Source organism: Choloepus didactylus, chromosome 9 (genome assembly GCF_015220235.1).
Source record: "Choloepus didactylus isolate mChoDid1 chromosome 9, mChoDid1.pri, whole genome shotgun sequence".
Classification (NCBI taxonomy): Eukaryota; Metazoa; Chordata; class Mammalia; order Pilosa; family Megalonychidae; genus Choloepus; species Choloepus didactylus.
The window spans coordinates 100,286,312-100,309,258 of record NC_051315.1 but is presented as its reverse complement, the minus strand read 5'-3'; the positions used below and the strand labels follow the sequence as shown (position 1 = coordinate 100,309,258).

At 33.5% G+C, this 22,947-nt stretch overlaps 2 protein-coding genes across 10 annotated transcripts in view; one reads left to right on the top strand and one right to left on the bottom strand.

The window, feature by feature from the left end:
* Positions 1-22,947, top strand: part of METTL21A (methyltransferase like 21A) — a 234,130-nt gene that overhangs the window by 54,054 nt on the left and 157,129 nt on the right. The gene's annotated exons all lie outside the window — the stretch shown is intronic.
* CREB1 (cAMP responsive element binding protein 1) overlaps positions 1-22,947 on the bottom strand; it is a 63,366-nt gene that overhangs the window by 11,743 nt on the left and 28,676 nt on the right. For 3 of the 5 annotated variants that reach the window (XM_037849543.1, XM_037849542.1, XM_037849544.1), the window contains 4 exons: positions 21,745-21,845; positions 11,732-11,874; positions 7,967-8,149; positions 5,898-6,048 (listed from right to left, as the gene is read on the bottom strand). In XM_037849543.1, the coding sequence (XP_037705471.1) occupies positions 5,898-6,048; positions 7,967-8,149; positions 11,732-11,874; positions 21,745-21,845 (578 nt within the window). Of the gene's footprint in view, positions 1-4,677; positions 5,183-5,897; positions 6,049-7,966; positions 8,150-11,731; positions 11,875-21,744; positions 21,846-22,947 lie in introns of those variants that run through there. The other 2 variants (XM_037849545.1, XM_037849546.1) reach the window with 2 other exon arrangements.

The following is a 22,947-nucleotide window of genomic DNA, read 5'->3' as shown; positions in this document are numbered from 1 at the left end:
AAATTTGTGGGATGCTACTAAATCAATGCTTAGAAATTTACAGAAACAACCATGCTCATTTGTTTGTATATTATTTGTGACTGCTTTTGTTCTACAACAGCAAAGATGAGTAACTGACAGAGACCATATGGTCTGCAGAGCCTAAAGTATTTTACCATCTGGCCCTTTACAAAAATGTTTGCTAACCGCTGATTTACATTTCTATCTTAAGAAACTAGAAGAAGATGAACAAATTAAAATCATAGCAAACAAAAGGAAGGAATTAATAAAGGTCAGAGCAGAAATAAATGAAAACAAATCTAATAGAGAAAAATCAATGAAATTAAAAATTGGTTCTTTTAAAAAAAATCAATAAAATTGACAAACTTTTAACCAGACTAACAGAGGGGGAAAAAAAGACACACATTACTGATATTAGAAATAAAAGGGCAAGTCACTACTGAGCAGAGACATTAAAAGGATAATAAGGAAATACTACAAACAACTTTATGCCCATAAATTTAACATCTTAGAAGAACTGGACTAATTCCTTAAAAGGTATAAACTTCCAAAACTTACTGAAGAATAAATAGATAACCTGAATTGCTCTATAACTATTGAAGAAACTGAATTCATGGTTTAAAAAAACCTTCCAAAAAAGAAAATTCCAGGTCCAGATGGGTTTCCCTGGTAAATTTAAGGAATAAATAACACCGATTCTAGACAACCTTTTCCAGAAAATAGAGAAGGGAACAGGTCCCAACTCATTTTACGAGGTTGGCATTACCCTAATGCCAAACCTAGAAGAAATATTACAAGAAAAGAAAACTACAGACCATTATCTGTCATGAAATCCTCAACTAAACACAAAAATCCTCAACTAAATATACTTGCAAATTGAATCCAGAAATATAAAAAAACGGTAATACACCATGAGGTTCATTTCAGGAAGATCAATGGATCAAAACAGCACAGAAACAGACCCATACAAATACTGTTAATTTTTAACAAAAGGGCAAAGGCAATTCAATGGAGGAAGGATAGTCTTTTTAACAAAGTGCTGGAGCATACAGATGTTCCTGTTTACAAAAAAAAAAAAAAAAAAGAACCTTGACACACACCTCATTCAAAAATGAACTCAATAGGAATCACAGACCTAAATGTAAAATATTCAACTATAAAATTTCTAGAGGAAAATAGAAGAGGAAAATCTATGTGCTTGGGTTAGGCAAAGAAGTCTTACATACAATATTATAACCACAATCCATGAAAGAACAAAACTGATAAAATAGATTTCATTTAAATGCCAACCTTTTGCTCTGCAAAAGACAATGTTAAAAGAATGAAAAGACAAGCCACAGACTGGGAGAAAATATTTCCATATCATATATTCTACAAATGACTTGTATCCAGAATAAAGATCTCTTAAAACTCAATGAAAAGGAAACAAACAATTAAAGAATGGGAAAAAGATCAGAATAGACACTTCACCAAAGCAAATATACTAATGGGAAATAAGCACATAAAAGATGCTCAACACCATTAGTTACTAGGGAAATGCAAATTAAAGTCTTAGTGAGATGCCTCTACATACCTTTTAGAGTATCTAGACTTAAAAAAAAAAAAAAACATTCTGACCATATCAAGTTCTGGCAAGGATGTAGAGTAACTAAAACTCTCATACATTGCTGGTGGGAATACAAAATGGTATAACGACTTTGGAAAACCATTTGACATTTTCTTATAAAGTTATTTACCATTTGATCCAGCCAGTGTACTGTAAGATATTTACCCATGTGAGTTGAAAACTTTTATTAGTATAAAGACTTATATGTGTATGTTTATAGTAGCTTTATTCACAATACTCCAAAATTGGAAACAACTAAGAATGAAATTCAAGGTGAATGGACAAACTACAGTACACCCATTCAATGGAGTTACTACCCAGTGATTGAAAAAAAACTGCTGATTCATGCAACAATATAGATGAATCTTAAATGCATTTTTCTAAATGAAAGAAACCAGATCCAAAATACATATAGTATAATTCCATTTATATGAGATTCTGGAAAAGGCAAAACTGTAAGGGTAGAAAACAGTTCAGTGGTTTCCACATTGCCATCCAGAAAAGTTATCCCAATTTCCACTCAAATTAATGGTGTACAAGTACCTGTTTTCTCACATCCTCATCAACAAGTAATTCTTTATCATCTATACCAACGAAATTGGCAGATACCTTTTCATTTATTAATGTGCATTTCTTTAATAGTAAATGTAAACTTTTTTTCAATTTTATCACAGCATTTCTAATTAATTTTCTGTGACTTTCCATTTACATCTTTAACTGACCTTATTTGTTAAATTTTCTTCCAGTTTGTTTGCTTTGCTACTTTATCTTTTTCTTGTTTTTTTTCTTGGTTAAATGGAACTTTTCTATTTTATATGGTCAAATCATTTTAACCTTTCCCTTCATTGCTCCTCTCTTTAGGAATTTGCTATTAAAATCCCCCTGCATCCTATAATTATGTAAAGACAGTGTGGTAGACTGTATTATTTTCACAATCATACACTCTACCCCCTTCCCTGTGGGAAGAGTATACATCCTCACCTCACTGACTTTGGTATGCTTTGGCTAATGGAATATGAATGGGCTTGATATTCACCACAATCAAGAAGATGCTATAAAAAGCACTGCCCTTTTCCCTTTGCCACAAGAATGGCATGTCTCAAAAAGGTGCTGCTCTTTTGGCCTGGAACCTGGAACCAGATACATGGAAGAGAGCCACAGCACCTGATATGCAGGTGCCAAAATGTAACAGAAGTGAGGAAGAAATTTTTGTCATTCTAAGACACTGAGATTTTGTGATTGATTTTTAACTGTAGCAATAAAGGCTAATATAACAACCATCTATATTTTCTTTTAGAATGTTTACCACTTAGCATTATGCTTAAATAAACGGCAACTTGGATGGCATAAAATTTTTGGATCACAACCTTTTCCCATCAAAGTTAAGATAGGCTGTATTTGAGGTACATAAGGAACATTCATCCTAGTGAATATATTGAGGTGGATACTGTTTCTCCAGCTTTTTCATTGAAGTACCTACAATGGTAGAATTTCCCCCTGGGGAATTTCTTTTTAATTAAAAATCAGCCGTATATCCCCAGCACAGTATCATGTACTCCAGTTTGAGTCATGGCAGAAGACAGTTTCATAGTGGGATCTGAGAAACGGCATGTACACAGACTTCGGTGCCAGGTAAGACATAGGTTCAAATCCAAGTTCTACCGATTTCTTAAAAGGCATCTTGTGGCAAGATATTTAACTTATCTGTGAACTATACCTTCCTCCTCTGTAAAGTGGGATAAATTTCTACTTCCTTGTAGGTAGAACTCATAAAATAATATATAAAGAACCGAAGTATAGTGCCCAGCACATATTGGGCCTGTATGGGCAAGGTCAAAGCCAGAATATATAGAATTAGAAAGGATCAGCATACAGGTGATGCCTGAAATACATGGGTATGGATGAAACTTGCAAGGGAAAATGTGAAAAGTTACCAAAGGAAAAGAGTTCAGGGAAGCAAACAATCCAAAGTGTCCACAGAAGTAAAATGGAATGAAGAGAGAATCTTGAACTTGCAATGTGGGAGGAGATCTGTACCTTTCCATGGGAGTTTTATGATGGTCACAGAAGCCAGTGAAGGAAGCTGAGCAGCAGTAATCTGGTAGTAAAGGGGAAGAGAACTATGGTAGGGTCAATGGCAAATTTCCTTTTTTAGGATAGTGAAACTAAATCCAAGCAAACTTATTTTATTAGTCTGTGGTAAGTCAGTTTGCTGCTATGAATGCCTCAGGCAAGCAAAGGTTGTTAGGTACACTAGTTATTAATGCCCTGTCTCTGACTTGATGGAAGGATCATAAATCTGAAGTAAAAACAAATAGAAAAAAAGGAAATTTGGTCTGCTATTCAAATTAATGAGTTCTCACAAATAGGCAGCTTTCTGGGTTTGCTTCTAAACAATGGAGCAGATTGGAGGTTACAGTGCTCCTCCTTCCACACTACAATTACACTGACTCTTAGATTTTTTTTTGGTATATCTTAGATTTTTTTTTTTTTGTATAAGGGGGAAATATGTTTGTTCCCTTAGAGCCAAACCACACAGACATAATCTGAAGGCCTTCTGCTGTTTTTATAATGAAAAGGATTTGTTTTCTATCTGATTGTTCTGCTCTGCCTGTTAACTGGTTTCTTTAAGTAAGTGCTGTTCTGTTAGAATTTTACAACCTAGTTTTGCTTGAGATTTCTTAATCAGACTTGCCTCTAATTTTGAAAAGGATTATGTGCTTCCTTATAAACTTTTAAAACTGAACAAAATATTTTAAATGCAGTTTTTTAATTTTAAAAATACCTTTAAAAAAGAATGCAACTCACTTTGATTTTTATTCTTATTACTTTTGTGTGTTTGGGTGGTGAGGATGTTCAGGGATTGGTTTTGGTGATGGATGCACAACTGTGTGGTGGTGCTGTGGATAACTGATTGTGCGCTTTGTGTGACTGCATGGTGTGTGGATGTACCTCAATAAAACTGAATTATTAAAAAAAATGAATGCAACAATTCTCCTTTTGTTTAGTATTAACTTGAATACTTAAAATCACAGAATGATGGAGCACGAATAAAATAAAAGTCACTCAGCTTGTTTCCAACTCTTTTTCTAATATCCCAGAAAAGACTCTTCCATTTTCTTAGAGCTCAGATGTAATCTCCTAACAGTCTGCAACAGCTACGAACATTTTAGGTATGAAGAGGTTGATCTGAGCTGAAACATGAAATTGCATAAAAAGAAATGTTTCAATAGAATTCTACAGTTACAAAGTGTTTTAAGAAGAGTTATCTTACTTGACCCTCAGATTGGCTCTTTGGGTCAATGGTGGCATCCCGTTTTAAAAGCAAAAAAAAACTCAGGTTTGGGAAGGTTATTATGCTCCCTCAACAGCACAGCTAAGTGGTAGAGCAAAGACCTGAGGCCGTATCTTCTAAGTTCAATCTCTGTTTCTTTCACTTTATCACAGCATCTGAAGAATCTTGGGTGGACAGCAGAGGAATATTTTCACCAATTTTAAACTTTTTCCATCTTTGTACACCTTTATTTTCATTTTCTTCTGTTTGTTTTAGAGTTGTTTCCATATTAAAATCCTAAACTAAATATTTATTAACTTTGTTTTTTGATGACAAAAACATTTACACCTATGAATTTACTTCTGAGAACATGCTTTGCTCACATCTTATCGATTATGATATATAATACATTCTGTGTTGAAGACTAACTACATCTATTTTAAGATTTATGTTAGTAACAAGGTGTTCTTAGAATTAATCTATTTTCAAAGAATCTTTATTTAAGTGTTAAATTATTACTTTGAGTTAACTAAAATTATTAAAGTGAAGATAATATACATAAAAACATGGATTGGTCACCGAACATTTATTTTATTACAAATAAATTTAATATAAATAAAATGTGACATTTAACTTTAATATACATACATGGGACTCTTGATTTATCTGAACAATACCACTATAGACAAGAAACAATTTTTAAATAAGCTGGTTGGTTAGAGTACAGTTTAGATACAGCCAGCGATGCATATTAAATATCCATGGGGAAACTGCATGAAAGAAAGCTCTATGATCAAAGATAAGCTGTACCCATAATCCCACTAGCCATCTCATCATAAGTGCAGCAGCTAATTAAATAAAAGATTTTTTTTAGCATGATCCATTAATTCTATCAAAACAAAAACAAACCCAATGTAAAGATCCTATTATCACAGCAGATCATATGCAAAGACAAGTCTGGCATATCCTGAAGATGAACCTGACTTACAACAATCTAAGTAAATGCAGTATATCTACCTGTTCTTCATTAGACGAACCTCTCTCTTTCGGGCTGCTTCTTCAGCAGGCTGTGTAGGAAGTGCTGGGGAGGATGCCATAACAACTCCAGGAGCAATGGTGCTAGTAGGTGCTGTGCGAATCTGGTATGTTTGAACATCTCCAGAGGCAGCTGAAAAGAAAAATAGCAAGCATGGTGTAGGACACTGAAGCACTGTGTCTTGGTTTAACTATACATGTCAATCATAATTCTACACATACAAAAAGGATTACAAAGGGAAAAAAGGGAACAGATGATTCTGGCTAAAATGAAAGAATCAGCGCTCTTTGGGTCATTACTGAAAAATAATTCCCAATTTAGTAGATTTATTAGTATAGACACTTGCATAAAAGAGGTCTTAATCCATATCCTCTAGATCTTATATTTATCTTTCATTGAAATGTAGTTCTATTCTGTTGTTAACATGCTTACCAACCTTAAGTCTAAAAGGTAAGTAGGACACAGCTTGGATGATCTTCCTAGATAGAGTATAGTCCTCAATGTCTTCCTTTGATATTGGTAAATTCATATTAAAAAATTTCAAGTAGACTCTTGCCACGACATAAAAACGACCATGATTTTTCATAAAATAGCAAAATGGAAGAGAAAATAAAGCATTATGGTCAACTATTGTAAATTTCTAATTGAAACAAGAGTGAAAGTATGAAAAAGTGTATCAGTTGATGCCAATCATATATTTGTAAACATATTGTTTTATTCTAAATGGTAATGACTAAATATACTAGTTTTATTTTTCTAAGTAAATGATTCATCATTTATGACAAGTAACACAGTAACTATTTGTTAAACTGCTTCTAAAACAGCTTAAAATTCCCTCCTAAAATCAAAGAAAAGGAACCTAATGTTATTTGAGATAATTTCAAGGTGTTTATAAAATTATCCATATTTGTTATTAATACCAATTAAAATGTGTAGTTTGAATGGAAAAGATTTATATACTAAATATGTTACCATCTTCAAACTGACATTCAGAATTCAAATTCACTGACATCCTACTTTACAATTTTTGAGTACCTGTATGTAAAGTGAAAAGGTATTTTACTCCCATTAATAAGCAAAATATTATGTTCTTTAAATACTGTTTAGTAACAGAATAATTCTGTAAATACATTGGGGCCCTTTAAGAAAATTACAACTCTCTAGCTGGTGTCTGAGGATTATTCAAAAATTATCCATGGGGAAGGGGCAAAATTGTTATTACTTAACATAGGCAAGATGATAATTAATGAAAATATTTTTTAGAAACAAATTTATTTCCTCAATTTGTGAATTTCCAATCTGATACAGATTATATTCTTGAAATGCTCATATAGAGTCAAAGAAAAATGGTCCACTCCTATCTATAATGATTCCTGACACAAATAAGAAAGGTCTATCAAAATTATATATATACACACACACACACAAAGAGAACAGAAAAAGGCTATTTCTATAATTCATGAAGGATTTAACTACTCAATAATAATGCTTTGACCAGCAGACTTCCATACTGATAAAAGATTTTTTTGGAATATGTTTACATTTGAAATGAAAACTGATGATCTCAGAAAAGACGACTTAAGTTTCTTTCGAATAAGAAGCAGAGAAACAGAATTCTGAACCTCTAGATTTTAATCAATGATTTAGCATAACTCTTATCTGACACATTAAAGAAAAAAAAAAAAAAGTTGGGTCTTTCTCCTCAAGGCTACATGGCAAGTCCATGTAGAGAGTTAGATCTAGACCCCAGCTTTCTTAACTCCTGATTTCATTGTCTTTCTTTCTAACCTATCCTGTTTTTCCTATTCTCAAATGCTAAAGCTGTTAAAGACAGATGTTATATTTTTAAAGCTGAAAATAGTTGTTTTTATGCCATGACATTTTGGTCCAAATGGAATAATGGAAGAGTTCATGGAAAATATTATCTATAATGAAGAAAAATTAACTATGTTTCAAAGTGCTTTTCAATATTATACTTACATTTTCTGAGTTTATAAGAATTTAATCTTTCGAAGAATTTACCACACCTGTGAATTCTGAATTTCCTTACCTTGGACAACAACTTGGTTGCTGGGCACTAAGATCTGTTGTCCATCAGTGGTCTGTGCATACTGTAGAATGGTAGTACCCGGCTGAGTGGCGGCTGCATTGGTCATGGTTAATGTTTGCAGGCCCTGTACCCCATCGGTACCATTGTTAGCCAGCTGTATAGCTCCTCCCTGTGTAATGGCAACTAAAACCCAATGGAATTTATTGTTACAAGAATAATTAGCACCATATAAGACTTTTATAACATACTAAATTTGATGTAGAATAATTTGCAATACATAATCCAGGAGAAATTTTTACAGCAAATAATATCATAAAAAGGATTTGGTATACTCAAATAACTTTATGCTCAGGAAACTCACATCCAATATCTATAATACAAATATACTTTTTGAACCCCATTATAATTTATAATAATAATGCCTATTATTAATTGTTTTTAAACAATTAATAATCCTCTGTAGCCACTTTCCCTGCTAGGGTTCAAGTGTTTCCAGAAAGAGAAGGACCAAAAATCACAGTATTACATACAAAACTGCATAAAGGATTTTAAGTGAATAAGAGAAAAGTCCAAATACATAAAGTCAACATGTCTGACCCTGAGCATAATGTCACTTTTTAACTATCTATTAGAAAGTAATTAGTTTGCGATCAGTTGTCAGCAAGCTCTGGGAAACTAATATCCGGAGTCATCTGAATATGGAAAATTGATTATCACAACTCAATTCAGAGTAAGAGATAATGGGTATGATTTGGTTAGTTTAATAAATGATATCTGTGGAAAGTAAGATACCATGCATATACAACCCACCCACTTTAGCTAACACCAGATTTTAAAAGAACAGAAAAAAATTGGAATGTGGAAGAACTATTCTAAGATTAATTCTGTAAGATAACTTGAAAGAAACAACAGGTTAACAAAACCAAACCCCATTTTTATATAGAGCTAACAAGCAAATCTATATACAACTTCCTTACTGGTTTCATACTAACAAACTCAAGGCAGAGGGAAAAAAGTAAGAAATTCTATAAGAGACCTGGGTTGTATCCAGGTTCCACCACTAATCTGTTATTTGATTTCCTTATCTCTTCTCTGAAAATAAAAATATCTGGTTTCTTTTCTAGCCACTTCATGCAATTTTTTAAAAATCTAATGAGATAATATATATGAAAATACTTTGAAAACTAAAGTCCAATCTTATCAACTATGGTTTTTCTCTCTAATATTTATACACTTGATCATTCCAAAAGGATTTGAGGTAGCTTTTAATAAAACCAAATCCATTAAAACAAGAATAAAAAGGTAGAAGTCAATTAACCAATGTGTCTCTAGGTAGGTGTATATAACAACTATACCAGAAAATATAGACCAAGGAAAGAAAATAATTAAGTATAAACTTAGCTGAGACTATGGATAGCTAAGATAAAGAGAAATATATCATGGGTTAGAGTTTTATTCAGTGAAACAAAAAATTCAAGTTCCAAATGACAGATGGACATTTTCCTACCTAAGAGAAGAATTTCTCATACAAGACTTTATTATCAGGAACAGCAAACCAAGAAATGGATAAAACTAATAACAGTACTAATCATACAATAACCAAATTATGGATAAAATGCAAATTTGTGTAGCCACTTAAAAGGGCAATTTTGCAGGCTATGCTTTGATTCAACAATTCCTCTTGTAGGATGCTATCCCTCTGAGACACTTGTAAATATACAAAGATGTTCATGTAGCATCATTGGAAATAACAGAAATATCCTAAATGTTCATCAGCAGGACAATGTTGAAATAAATCTATTTATACAGTGAAATACAATGTAGGTATTAAAGAAACAATATACAAAACTGTGTGTGTGTGTGTGTGTGTGTGTATGTAAGTCTATGTAAATAATGTAGGTATCACCTGTGGAAAGATACATAACACATGTATGTATAAGCAGAATGAAAAAGAATGAAGCAATATACACCAAACTCTTGCTACTGATGAAAGGTGAAAAAGGACTTCTCCTTTACATTAATACTATAAACCTCCAGCATGTGATTACTGGCAACCATACATCTTTTATAAGTTAAATACATAAATGTTTCTGTATACATGAGTATTCATTACATTGATTCTTAATGAAAATCAAGAACATAATGTTAAATCAGTTCCATTAAGGCCATGTATATATACACAGATGGATAAGGGATAAAGATAATGAATACAACTTTTTAAATCTTAATGTATTAGTCTCTTAAAACTAGTGATTTTCAGTTGTTGGAGGAGGGGGATGTGCTAAGTTAAACATCTAGAATGAGGGTGGCACTTTTCCCAACTTCTGTTCTCTACTTGAGATTTCTGATATACCTCCTTCCTTTCTAAAGACCATGCTTTCTAATTCAAGTGAGAGTTGCTGAAATAGTGGATCATTGTTACTGGCAAGAGTATGTTATATCCCTCAAGTGTGCTGAAGTAGGAGGAAAATAAAGGTCATGAACCACCATCTTAACTGAAATTATCTGGATATAAGGCAGTGGTCTCGTTAAACTAAAAACACACACATGCACATATATACAGGTATATAAAGTAATTCACCAACAAAGAACTTAAGAAGGAAAAAGATGACTAAGCTCTACTGAGCTTTGACAGTGTACAAGAAGCTTAGTCAAAGCATTACTTGAACTTATTATCAAAAGTTCCACCTTTGGGAGAGCTAAAAAGTCTACTACTTGGGAATCTACTTTTAATACACTTAGAAAGCAAAGTAAAGTTATGCAAACCAAAGTAGAGTTGTAATTGAAAAATTACTAATTTGGGGGACAAACTTTCATACATATTTCTGATACAGACTATCCGAGCACATTAGAAGACTAATGCAGCAAAGGAATTTCAATGTATACATTTAATTTGTAACTAAAGAAGAGAGGAGGAAACATATATATAATGGGCAGCACTGGGTTTAATGAAGAAATAAAAAATATGTGAGGTACTTAATGAGAGGCAAAAAGGTATAGGATAAAAAAAGAAAAAAGTACTATTCACACAAATGCCTATGACCAAACAAAAGCAGAATTCAAAAGCTCTTAGAAAAGATTTAGGTGAAAGATGAGAAATGAGAGTTAACAAAGACCTAGGTGCTAGAAGGAGTAATCACAGAAATGGAAGTTTTAATAATTTTGTAAGAGAAATCTTTACTTTCTGTGAGCCAAAAAGCAAAATGTCCTCTTAACTTCAGAAGTCAATATATGTTAATTACTATAAACCAGTATAGTTCATTTTATATTAAAAGAAATATCCATCGAATGTTCTGGTAGATTTCAACCCAGCCCCTCCCTGCCAGAAACATCATTAAATTTGAAGATTTTAAAATGCTACTTTTAGATGGAAGAGGAATAAAATACATGAACAATGAGAACACTCTTGGTCTTAAACATATTTTAAAAAATGATCATTTTCTTTATCTGAAAAAAAAAAATTATGTTCTCAACATCATACATTATATATAAGAACTAAAAATCTAAAATTTCAATTAATGGTTCAAAAACCTTTTAAGGCTTTTCCTGCATCTGCACAAAGCAGAGAGATATCTAAGGGACTTACATACTTGAGTCATCCTACCTAAAGCTCTGAAGAAAACACTTCAGTTACAGGCCTTTGCATACTGAACAATAATAGCAGCAAGACTGATAAAAGACTTGGCACTTGCATGATTCCTTTAAGAAGAAGGCAACCATTAGTTTCTCTTCTTGCTTTTCAAAACAGAAATATCCATTACTCACTATACTGTCCACTGCTAGTTTGGTAAATTGGAGTTGGCACCGTTACAGTGGTGATGGCAGGCGCTGAAGTCTCCTCTTCAGACTTCTCTTCTTCAATCCTTGGCACTCCTGGTGCATCAGAAGATAAGTCATTCAAAATTTTCCTAGAAAAAATAGAGAATTATATTAATTAAAACAAAAGTAAAATTTACTGGCTAAATACAATTAATAAAAAAAATCATAAAACTGGCAGAAAGCTGCTTGCTAGTGGTTAGGATGGAAGTTTAAAATGTAAGAATTTACAAAACAAACTCCAAATGTGTCAAGATTCTAAATGTAAAAACGAAACCATACAAATACTGGATAAAACACAGATGAATTCCTCTTTAATGTGAGTGTATGGAAAAGCTAACTATGACTCAAAATCCAGGTACAAGTAAAGATTTACAAAGTAAGACTAATAAAAAAAAATCCTTTTGTATGAAAAAGTATCTAAAAACCAAGTCAAAGGACAACCAACAAAACTTACATGTACTACCAATAAAGGGCCCAAATCCTCAACATATAAAGAACTCTTAAAAATTAAGAGGGAAAAAAGACCAAGAACCTGTTTTTTCAAATGGGCAAAAGACACGAACAGACAATTTACACAAATCTACATGTAAAAAATGGCCCTTAAGCATACAAAAGGATATTCAGCCTGGCTCTCAGAAATACAATTTAAAATTATTGAGATACTACTTCTCAACTCTCACATTAGTAAAAATAAAGTATAACAATACATTCTGCTGGCAAAGCTATGGGAAACACTCATACTCTATTGGGAATACAGAATTGGTACATCGATAGAAGGAATTTGGTGACATCAAACAAAACTACATGTTAGGACTTCACTCTTAGGCTCACTTGCAACAGTAGAAAATACATAGGCAGAAGGTTACTCGTGATAGCACTGTCTGTAACTGCAAAACACTGGGAACAGCCTATTTGCACGTCGGAGGCTGGCTGAATAAACTATGGTACATCCACATAATGGAGTACTATGCAGGTTTAAAAATGGTAGAAGATTTATATATGATCTAATGAAATGACTTCCAGGATATATTGATAAGGAAAAAAAAAAGCAAATTGCAAAAGGGAATCTATAGTATGGTATAGATTTCTGTGTAGGAAAGAGAAGAAAATACACATGCATCTGCTCATCTATTCCATGAAAAATCAGGAAAGACAGATTAGAGTCTGATGAGATTGGTTATCTACTAAGTGAAGATGGGAAAGAAGTACAAAAGAGAAAAGGATGGGGGACAGGCATTACGAGGATACTTTTTTGGACAGTTCTGACTTTTGGAACCATGTTAATGTTTCACATATTCAAAAAAAAGAAAATAAGAAAGGTCAACAAGAATGGAGGAACAACTCTTAAAATGGAATATGAACAAAAACAAATGAACTTACCATATTTCAAATGAGTAATATAACCACACTGAAGAGGGGAAAAGAAAAAATATCTAACCCAGATAATTCTGGACATCTTAAATTTATAACAAACTAGTTAGAATTACTAGCAAGTTAATTTCAAGAGCATATAAAAATTCTGCTCCTATACAGCTCTGTACCTTCTCTTTGTGTTATAACTGTCACAAATTACATCTTTATACACTGTGTACCCATTAACACAGATTTATAATTACTGTTTTGTTTTTCAATTATAAAGGAAAAAATCAGGTACACATCAAATATATAACTGACTTTTATATTTATTTATGCAGTTACTGTTATCAGTGTTTGTTATTTCCTCATATGGTTTCAAGTTACTGTCCAGTATCTTTTCATTTAAATGCAAAGGATTCCCTTTAGCATTTCTTGTAGGGCAGGTCTACTAGCAACAAATGCTCTCAGCTTTTGTTTAATTGGGAATGTATTTTTTTTTTCCTTCATTTTTGAAGGACAGTTTTGCTGGATATGGAATTCTTGGTTGACAGTTTTTCTCTTTTGGCACTTTAAATGTCAGCCTGCTGCCCGCTGACATCCATGGTTTCTGATGAGAAACTGCCTTTTAATTTATTGAGGATCCCTTGTACACAACGAGTCACTTCTCTCTTGCTGCTTTTAATTTGTGTCTCAGTGTGGATCACTTTGAGTTTATCTCATTTGGAGTTCGTTGCGCTTACTGGATGTGTAGATTCATGTCCTTTATCCAATGTGGGAAATTTCTGGCTTCAAATATTCTTTCTGTCCTCTCTCTCTCTCCTTTCCTTCTGGGATTCCAATGATGTGTAAGTTGATAAGCTGATGGTGTCCCCAGGTCCCTTAGACTCTGTTTATTTTTCTTCATTGTTTTTCCTTTCTGTTCCTCAAACTAGATAATTTCAATTGATCTATCTTTAAGTTGCTATTCCTTCTTCTGCCTGCTCAAATCTGCTACTGAAACTATCTAGTATATTTTTCATTTCAGTTATTGTACTTTTCAGGTCCAGAATTTCTATTTAGTTATAACTTCTAACCCTTTATGGACATTGGTTGTTTCTATTTGATGAGACATCTTTGGGCATCTTTAAGACAGCTAATTTAAAATCTTTGTCTACTAAGTCCAATGTCTGGATTTACTCAAGGACAGTTCTGTTCACTACTTTTTTTTTTTTTTTTTTTTTTGCCTGAGAACGGGCCATACTTGTTTCTTTGCATGCCTCATATATTTTTGTTGTTTTTGAAAACAGGACATTTAAGATAATATGATGTGGTTAACTCTAGAAATCAGATTCTCCACCCTCCCCAGGGTTTGTTGTTGCTTCTTGTGGGTGGTAGTTTAGTTTAATGAGTTTTCCAAACTAATTATGTAATGACTGTATTCTTTGTCATGTGTGGTCACTCAAATATCTATCCCATTAGCTTAGTGAGCAGAGCTAGTGATTTTTATATTTCCTTAAATACCTGGAGTGAAGGGAAAAAAAAAAAGCCTCTTCCTGTCTTCGCAAATTGGCCCTGAAATGGGGCACTCCTTCAACACTTACGAGGCTATTTGCAATTATGCCTTAGCCTTCACTTCCTGCTTTCATGAAGCCTGAAGATCAGACAGAACTGAGAGCTTAAGGTTGTGTCTGGTCTTTTCTGGGTATGAATCTAGTCCTGAGTATACATGTGGTCTTCTAGACTCCCTGTTATATGTGGGAATTTCTGTGTATTTACTTCTCCAACCACTTCCTTCCTTGGCCTTTTGGTCTGTATGTTGCTTGCCTCATGTATTATTCCTTCCCCCAGGTGGATTCAGCTTTTACCACTGGGGAGGCTACTCCAGCACTGAGAAAATTTCTGAGGAGGGCAAAACAAAGGCAAATCTCTGAGATAACAGGTCAAAATATACAATCACAATTCCTTGAGAACAAGCTCCACACTGCCCCATATGGCACCAGTAAGCCACACTAGGCATGTGGGCCATTATTTGCAGGGTTGCTACCCAAGCTGGGGGGGTTGAGGGACAGTAAGTAAAAATGCCAGAACACTCTCTTACCGAAATTTAGCACCTTCTTTCTTTGTTAAGCATTCCCCTGACTGTTTTAAGTTTTAATTCAATTCCATATAGTTCAGAAGAAGTTGTTTCTAATAATTTTTGTCAGGTTAATCACTACTTTAGTGGAATGCAGATTTCTGGAGTTTCCTATCTTGCCATTTTCAATGATACCACTCCCAAGTCATTTTGGACTAATGCCTTCTGGCTAAAGACACAAATAACTCTAAAAAATATCATATATTCTTTAGTCAGCTTCTCTTTCACAGAGGTATGGGTTAACAATTCTGAAATTACTTTGTGTATTCGAGGACTGAGGAAAAAAAGAAATATATTGTAGATATAATAGGAGCTATGTTTCTCCTCTTTGAAAAAGGTAGTTACAAATAGAGAAGGGAGAATGATAAAATAAACTTTGTGTTGGACTGGAATTGGAGGTTTCAATATGAACTCTGGTTTTACATAGATAGGTACACTGATAGAAAGGATATATATAGATGCATGTGGCCATGTGTACATGTACACACACACCCACACACATACATGGTTGTATATGTATACACATCCATCTATTTGCTAGCTCTGTCCATTGAGAGGGTCTAGAATCAGTGACTTACCAGAAGCAGTAAGCACATCTAGCACCAAGATCTTGGTTCCTAAATATTCTTCATTAAAACTAATGAAACCTTGGAGAAATAGCTGATTCTAGGACTGGGGCAGAGAAAGTACATGATGGACCTGGAGCATCCTGTTCCACCAGAAAGTAAAGAAGAGCTCTGTGAATGATGGGTACATGCTGAAAGGGCATAGGAGTCAGACAAAAGAGGCTATCCAAATCCGGGACAAACTGAGAATGAAAATAAATGTTAGTAAAGGATTTTAACCCATTGAATGAAGTAAGAACCCATGAATCTACATGATATAAATATGTTTACGATGATAAAACTCTTACCTACAGTAGAAAGGCTATTAAAAATGTAAAGGAATGATGGAATTAAAAAACTACCATCATAATTAAAATTATCAGTGGATGCTAAAACTAGTGGGTAGAAGTTTGAGGAGTAATAAATTATTTACAAGATGCTTTTACTTATAAAAGGAAAAAGAATAACTTTAGAGAGGGGAAAACATGGCAGATACCAGCTTAAATAAGAGATCAAAGTTAGCATCACTAGTAATGGGACAAATAAACATTATGTGCTTCCTGATACGATGAGAATACATCACTTCTGTGGTGTTGCTGCCAACAATGCACAAACTGAATCTAATTATGAAGAGACTTCAGACAAACCCAAATTGAGAAACACTCTAAAAAATAACTCACCTGTATTGTTTGGAAAAAAATGTAGCTATGTTGTTCTTTGACAGCACCCAAAAATAACCAATTATAATAGATAATGATGAATGCTTTGCTTGGTTGAAAATGAAAGCACATAAAAAGCAAATGTTGTATTTATGTGTATACATGCATAGCTATGAATTTTCAAATAGTAATTTTTAGCCCTTAGATTTTTCATCAATTAAAAATCCATGAAACACAAAAAAAATGTATGTATACTTCTATATTAGAGAGAGAAAAAAGAATGATAAAGAAATATGGTAATATACTATGTTTAGGGAATATGAATAAAAGTGACATGGCAACTCTTTGCATTATTCTTAGAACTTTTCTGTAATCTTGAGATTAGATTTTCAAAGCTCAAACAACAACAGCAGTTAAGAGATAAATCATTAACCAATTCTGAATTTTGAAATTCTTGGTATATTTTGACATAAAAAACAATTATGATTTCTTGTATTTTTGGGCAAAATAAATGGCAGTATATGTATGGTTATAGAATGTGTTCAATTTATCAATTCTGTGGACTATGTAGTGATCCACCTGAGAGCTAGTACATGGTTAATTTCTATAAAGGTATCATGTGTTTAAAATAGGTATTTTTTTTTTCTTTTTGGGAGTGACAATTTTTGTTAATGATGTCAGTCAACCCTTCTATCCCTTCTAATAATCTGTATGATCATGCAGTTTCTGAAACAGGTGTACCATTCCTTTATGTTCAAAACTCTTTTCATGTTGTCTCCTAGAAAACAGCATCTCATGTTTTTCTTGATTAGGGATTCTCTCAGGGCTTGTTTGGGTAATTTGCAGATTCGTTATGGTGTCAACAGAGGTTACTTGATTTTGTTTAACCCAATCTAAGAGCCTATCAATTTGAAATGTTTAATTTATTCTGATACTGATATACTACTGGTTTGGAGCTGTACTCACCCCAGAAAAACATGTTCTTAAACTCAATCCATTCCTGCGGATGTGAACCCATTGTAAGTAAGACCTTTTAATGAGGTAACACTTCAGTTAAGGCATGGTCCACCTCAATCAGGTCTCAATCCTATTATTGGAGGACTTTATAAGCAGAATGAAATTCAGACAGAGAGAGAGAAAACCACAGAAGCAAGAAATTCAACGGAACCCAAAAGAGAACAGAGAGGCTGCCATGTGCACTGCCATGTGACAGAGGACCTATGGACCAAGGATCAACGGCAGCCAGCCCCAGGATCCCAGTCTTTGGGGAGAAAGCATCACCTTGATTTGGACTTTTTTCTGGCCTCAAAATCATAAGCCATTAAATTATCATTGTTTAAGCCATTCCTTTGTATGGTATTTGCTTGAGCTGCCTAGAAAACTAAACCACCACAAATCTTTGTGTTTATTTTCTCCCTATCTTTTCCCCCCAAATTTTGCCTGTCTTCAGTTAGTACGCATTTTCTTTATTCCTTTTTTCTACTACTGTTTTTAATTTTTGTGGTATATTTTTATTTTAATGGTGATTCCTAACTTTCTACTTTCATATTTTGTATTTTTCAAAACAATATTTCCATCTCCTTGACCAAGACAAGTAACTTAGAATGTTTTAAGCCTCTGCCTGAACTACTCTCTTCTTCCTGTTTTTAAGTATATGTTTCCAAAAGATTAAGTTCTAGCTTGATTCACACAGACAAAAAAATAAGGTCTTATATCTGTTCTGATCTTTAGTAATTAATTACTTATCTAAAATATTTTATTGATGTATTTGTATCCTACTTCTGGATTAATTCATCCTTTATTATTATTAGTTTTTCCAGCAAGAATCCTTAGGTACTAAATTTTTCCAGCTTTGATTTCTGAAAATGTCTTTATTTTGTCTTTACTTGGTCCAGGTTATTTATTCTTATACTGCACACTACTCGAAAACTCTGTTCTTAAAACAACTAATTTTTATTATCTCATGATTTCTTAGGAATTCTGTCAGAGTTTGATTGGTTGCTTCTTCAGTTGCTTTTGGTGTTGACAGGTCATTTGATGGTGTTCAGCTAGTGTCTGGGCTGATCTGGGAGGGTCCAAAATGGCTTCCATCACGTTAGGTGCCTTGGCAAGAAGGCTGGGTTCAGTTGCAGTTGTCAACTGGAGTGTCTATACATGTCATCTCCAGTACAGCAGTCTCAGGGAAACTGGACATCTTATTTGGTGGCCTAGGGTCCCAAAAGCAAGTGCTCCAGAGAACACGGTTGAAGTGCATGCCTTTTTATGATCTAGCTTTGTAAGTCACAAAGCATTATTACTTCTGTACTCTAGTGGCTGAAGTCAGCCCAGATTCAAAGAGGAATGTGAAAGAACTTGTGGCCGTATTTTAAAACCACTACATTCTTGAATGACAGAATACTAAGCCAATAGTTTCACTCAGATCTTCAAAGGTATTATTCAGGCATCCACTGTTGCTGATAAAACGTATACTGTCAATCTGTAAGTTATTTCTTTAAAGGTATTGCTCTGGCTGCTTTTAAGATTTTCTTTTCGTATTAGATATTCTGCAATTTTACTATTTTTTTTTCTAGGTATGAGTTTAAAATCAATTTGTTCTGCCAAGTATTCAATGAGCTTTTAAATAAGAGGTGTTTTCTTCAATTGCAGAAAACATCTGGCTATTATCTCTTTAAATATTTCCTCTTCGCCCAATTTCATGCTATGGAAATTCTAGAAATGCTTTTATTAGAGAGCATCTCATTCTATTCTCTGTGACTTTTCACCTCTTTCATGTTTTCTACCTCTTTCTGTTCTGCATTCTGAGTTACTTTCACCATTCTTTTCCAATTTACCAAGTGTCATCAGTTGCTTATATCTAATTTATCCCTCTTATTATTTTTTGTGTGTGGTGTTTTTGTTTTTTTAATTCTAGTGACTGTATTTCTCATTTCCAAGATTTCTTACTGGTTCTTGTCCATATCTATTTGTTTTTATTTAGCAAACACCTATGTTTAAGGATGCTTTTTTCTCTTTAACAATTCTTTAATGATGCTAAACATAACTATTTTAAACAGTTTGCGGATTGGCAGCTAGTCTGCAGATCACACACTTTAGGGAGCACAGCTTTAGAGCAGTGCTTCCTAAACTTTTGCATGCAAAAGAAGCTCTCAAGAGCATGTTAAAAGACAGATTCCTGGGTTCTATCCCCAGAAACTAATTCAGTGGCATGGGGCAGGGCAATAAAATTTGCATTTATAACCAGATGCTGCAGACACACTTGGAGTAGTATTGCTCTCCACAGCGCTGTTTTACAAACTAAAGTCACAACCCACATGTGGGCCAAGAAAACACATGCATTGTAACTAGTATAAAACAACAAATTCAGAGTATCTGAGAACATCGCACTATTTGATAAGGGTAAGTACTGCTTTGTGTAACTTGTTTCACGTGCCCGTGTGTGTGTGTATAGAGTCAAAATGTAAAAATGTATCTTATTGTGAATTGTCAAAAAGTTCAAACGCTGCTACTCTAAATCTGCAAATAAATTTACTTCTCTTGTGTAACAATCCAAACATTTGAAATCAGTGATCATTCTTAGTCTTCTCTTTTCCAGATTCTCAAATTGTTCCTCCAAATCATCTTAGTCATTCTTCCCTAGATACAATTTAGTTTCTGTTGAAGTATATTCCAGATGTGGTCTGAGCAAAGGGATTAATTCCCTCCCCTAATCTGGACACTAGTTTTACCAATGTAGCCTTACAATGCACTGGTTTTTTTGACAGCCACATCACATCACCTGCACATTTCATCCTATTTGTTTCAGTACTTCTCTTGGCTGCTATGATCTTTCCAAGTACTTATTTTCCCTCCCATCATGGTAAATATCCTATAAGATTCTGTCATTTACAAGTCTGATTATGCTAAACTGCTGATTAAAAAAACCAAGCCAATGAGCCCAAATGGAGAGCCCTTTGAGGATTTCATCTTGATATAAACTAATTACTATCAAGCTGGGTTGTTCTAATAAAAACTTATCTTATATTAACAATTAATCACCATCTTTCCAAACTCACAAGCATTTCATAAGAATCTCTGTTAAATACTTTTCTATACTCATGCCACAGAGATACCATTATTTTTCATGAAAGAAGCCCTTTCTCTAAATATGTGCAGTTTCAAGAGATCTTTCATTTGACTATTAATTAAGGTATTCTTATTTAAATGACCTTTGCTAGAATTCAGGTTACAAGCAATTTAAGGCAAATACAAAATGGAAACTTTTCAACATAAAGCTTATATTTTATGAGCTCACAGCTAAGATTTGCCTAGATTTTAGAATTTCTAAATTAAAAAACATAGAGAAATCATGCAGCTTGTTTTGTAGTACCTGGTTGGAACTGCTTCAGGATTCAAGGTGTTATATATTTCTGTGACATATACTTCAAAGTTAAAATTAGCACTAACTCTATTTAAAACACAACTAAAAAAATAAGGAGTATAAGTGCATACAACATATATCCAGTAACAAAATTTCTTAAGATCTCAACGTCAATTTACTGATATTCATTTAAGATCGTTAATTTAATTATGAGGACAGAGAAAAAGAGCTAGCTTAGTAAGCAGATATGTGGGGGAAAAAACCCAATCACTCCTTTGAAAAACAGAAACATACATAAATAGAAATAATTTAGGCTAATAAGAAGGAAGATTGTAAGTTTGAGATTTATTAAACTTTGGAGTAAGCTTATCCAGGAGATTTGTGGAATTGCCCTTCCTGGGGATATTTAATATGGAAACAACTTCTACATTTAAAAAATGATTTTGGTTTGGCTTAGAGACAAGGTATGGACTAGGTAACTTCTATAGCTGAATGCAAAAACTCCAGTAAGGTCCCCCTAAATTTGGGGGATGTCAGCAACCCATCACCCTGCGACAACTATTAAGCAGCTACCTGCTAAGTACTATAAGCCTATCAAATATACTCCAAACTTTTTAACAGAAAGGTAGCAACCATAGTCTACAAAGAGAGAAAAAGAAAAAAAATGTTTATCCAAGATTATTTAGAGTAAGAAGTGCTTTCATTCCGTATGATAAACTTCAACTTATTTGAGAAAACTCAAGAAGAAAGTGATCTGTAAGGTACTGACTCAGCAGCTAATTGGTCTTCTGACATCTCTTTATCTGCAACTACCTAAGTCTTCCTCCTCATCTGTAATTCTAAGTTCTTTAAACTATTTACTTCCGTACCTGTAGGATGGCCTCCTTGACAGAATCTCTCTTCGTTTTTGGGAATCTGTTACACTATCCACTGACTCCTGTGAGTCTTCACTTTCTGCAATAGTAGAAATCTGAAAATAAAAAAGAACTTTATCTTGATAATCAAATTTAGTTCCTATAAAATTTTCATGTATTTTAAGAAAAAGTCAAATATAAAAAGGCATATATAAATCTTATACTTGCTTAAGTTGGGGAAAAAAAATCTGCATTTATGGGAGACAACCATACCAATTATGTTCCTCTCCCTTTACTTATTCTACAGTCTATAAAAGACAAAGTCAGAGAATCTGAAAATATTCTATCAATACCAAATTTTGTGATAGTCAAATTCAGGCTACTTTCTTTCATGGTTCATTGTAATTAATCCTGAATGTATCAATATTATTTGTCAGTTATTTCCTCTCAGTTGTTAGAACAGAACTACCAATTAGTAAAGTTTCTGACATGAGGGAAAGAACTAATGATTAAATATTTGGTCATAAATGTATATAGTGACTATATAAATATTTTCCTTTGAATACTGTGTAAACACTTGTCAATGCATTTACTATTGTACAAATAAGATCAGTGATACCCCACCATGTTCCAGTTGTTTCTGGCAACCTCAGAAAAATCCCTCTGTCTTACACAGATATGTTTCAAAGTTGGCATACTACAATTTTTATTAAGCAAAAACTTCAAGGTAAAGAACTGTGCATTTCTGGATAGTATCTCTGGACTGGAAAGTTGTGAAGATAAGTGAATAAACATTTAGATGGGATAATAATAATAACAACTAGCATTTATTGAGAGGTTATTACGGCCAGGTATTATGCTAAAACACATATATTACATTACTTACTATAGTAACATTAGGTATCAGATAGGTTTTACTATTATACCCTTTTTATAGATGGGGAAAATTAAGGCACAAAAAGGTTAAGTAATTCACCGTAGTCAAAAGTTAGAAACAGTGGAGCCACTGTCAATCATTGGCATCAGCTTTAGATATCCTAAACAGCATCAAAATCCTAGTGGTTCCTATCTCAAATCAGTTTTGCCAGAAGCAGCAACCCAGAAGCATTTTTAGTCCATTTCTAGACTGGAAATTAACTCACCTAGGCATGCTTCTCTCTCAAATTTGCACTGTCAAGTTTTCTCTGGTCTAATCTGAAGACTTGTGCTCTTTTCTGA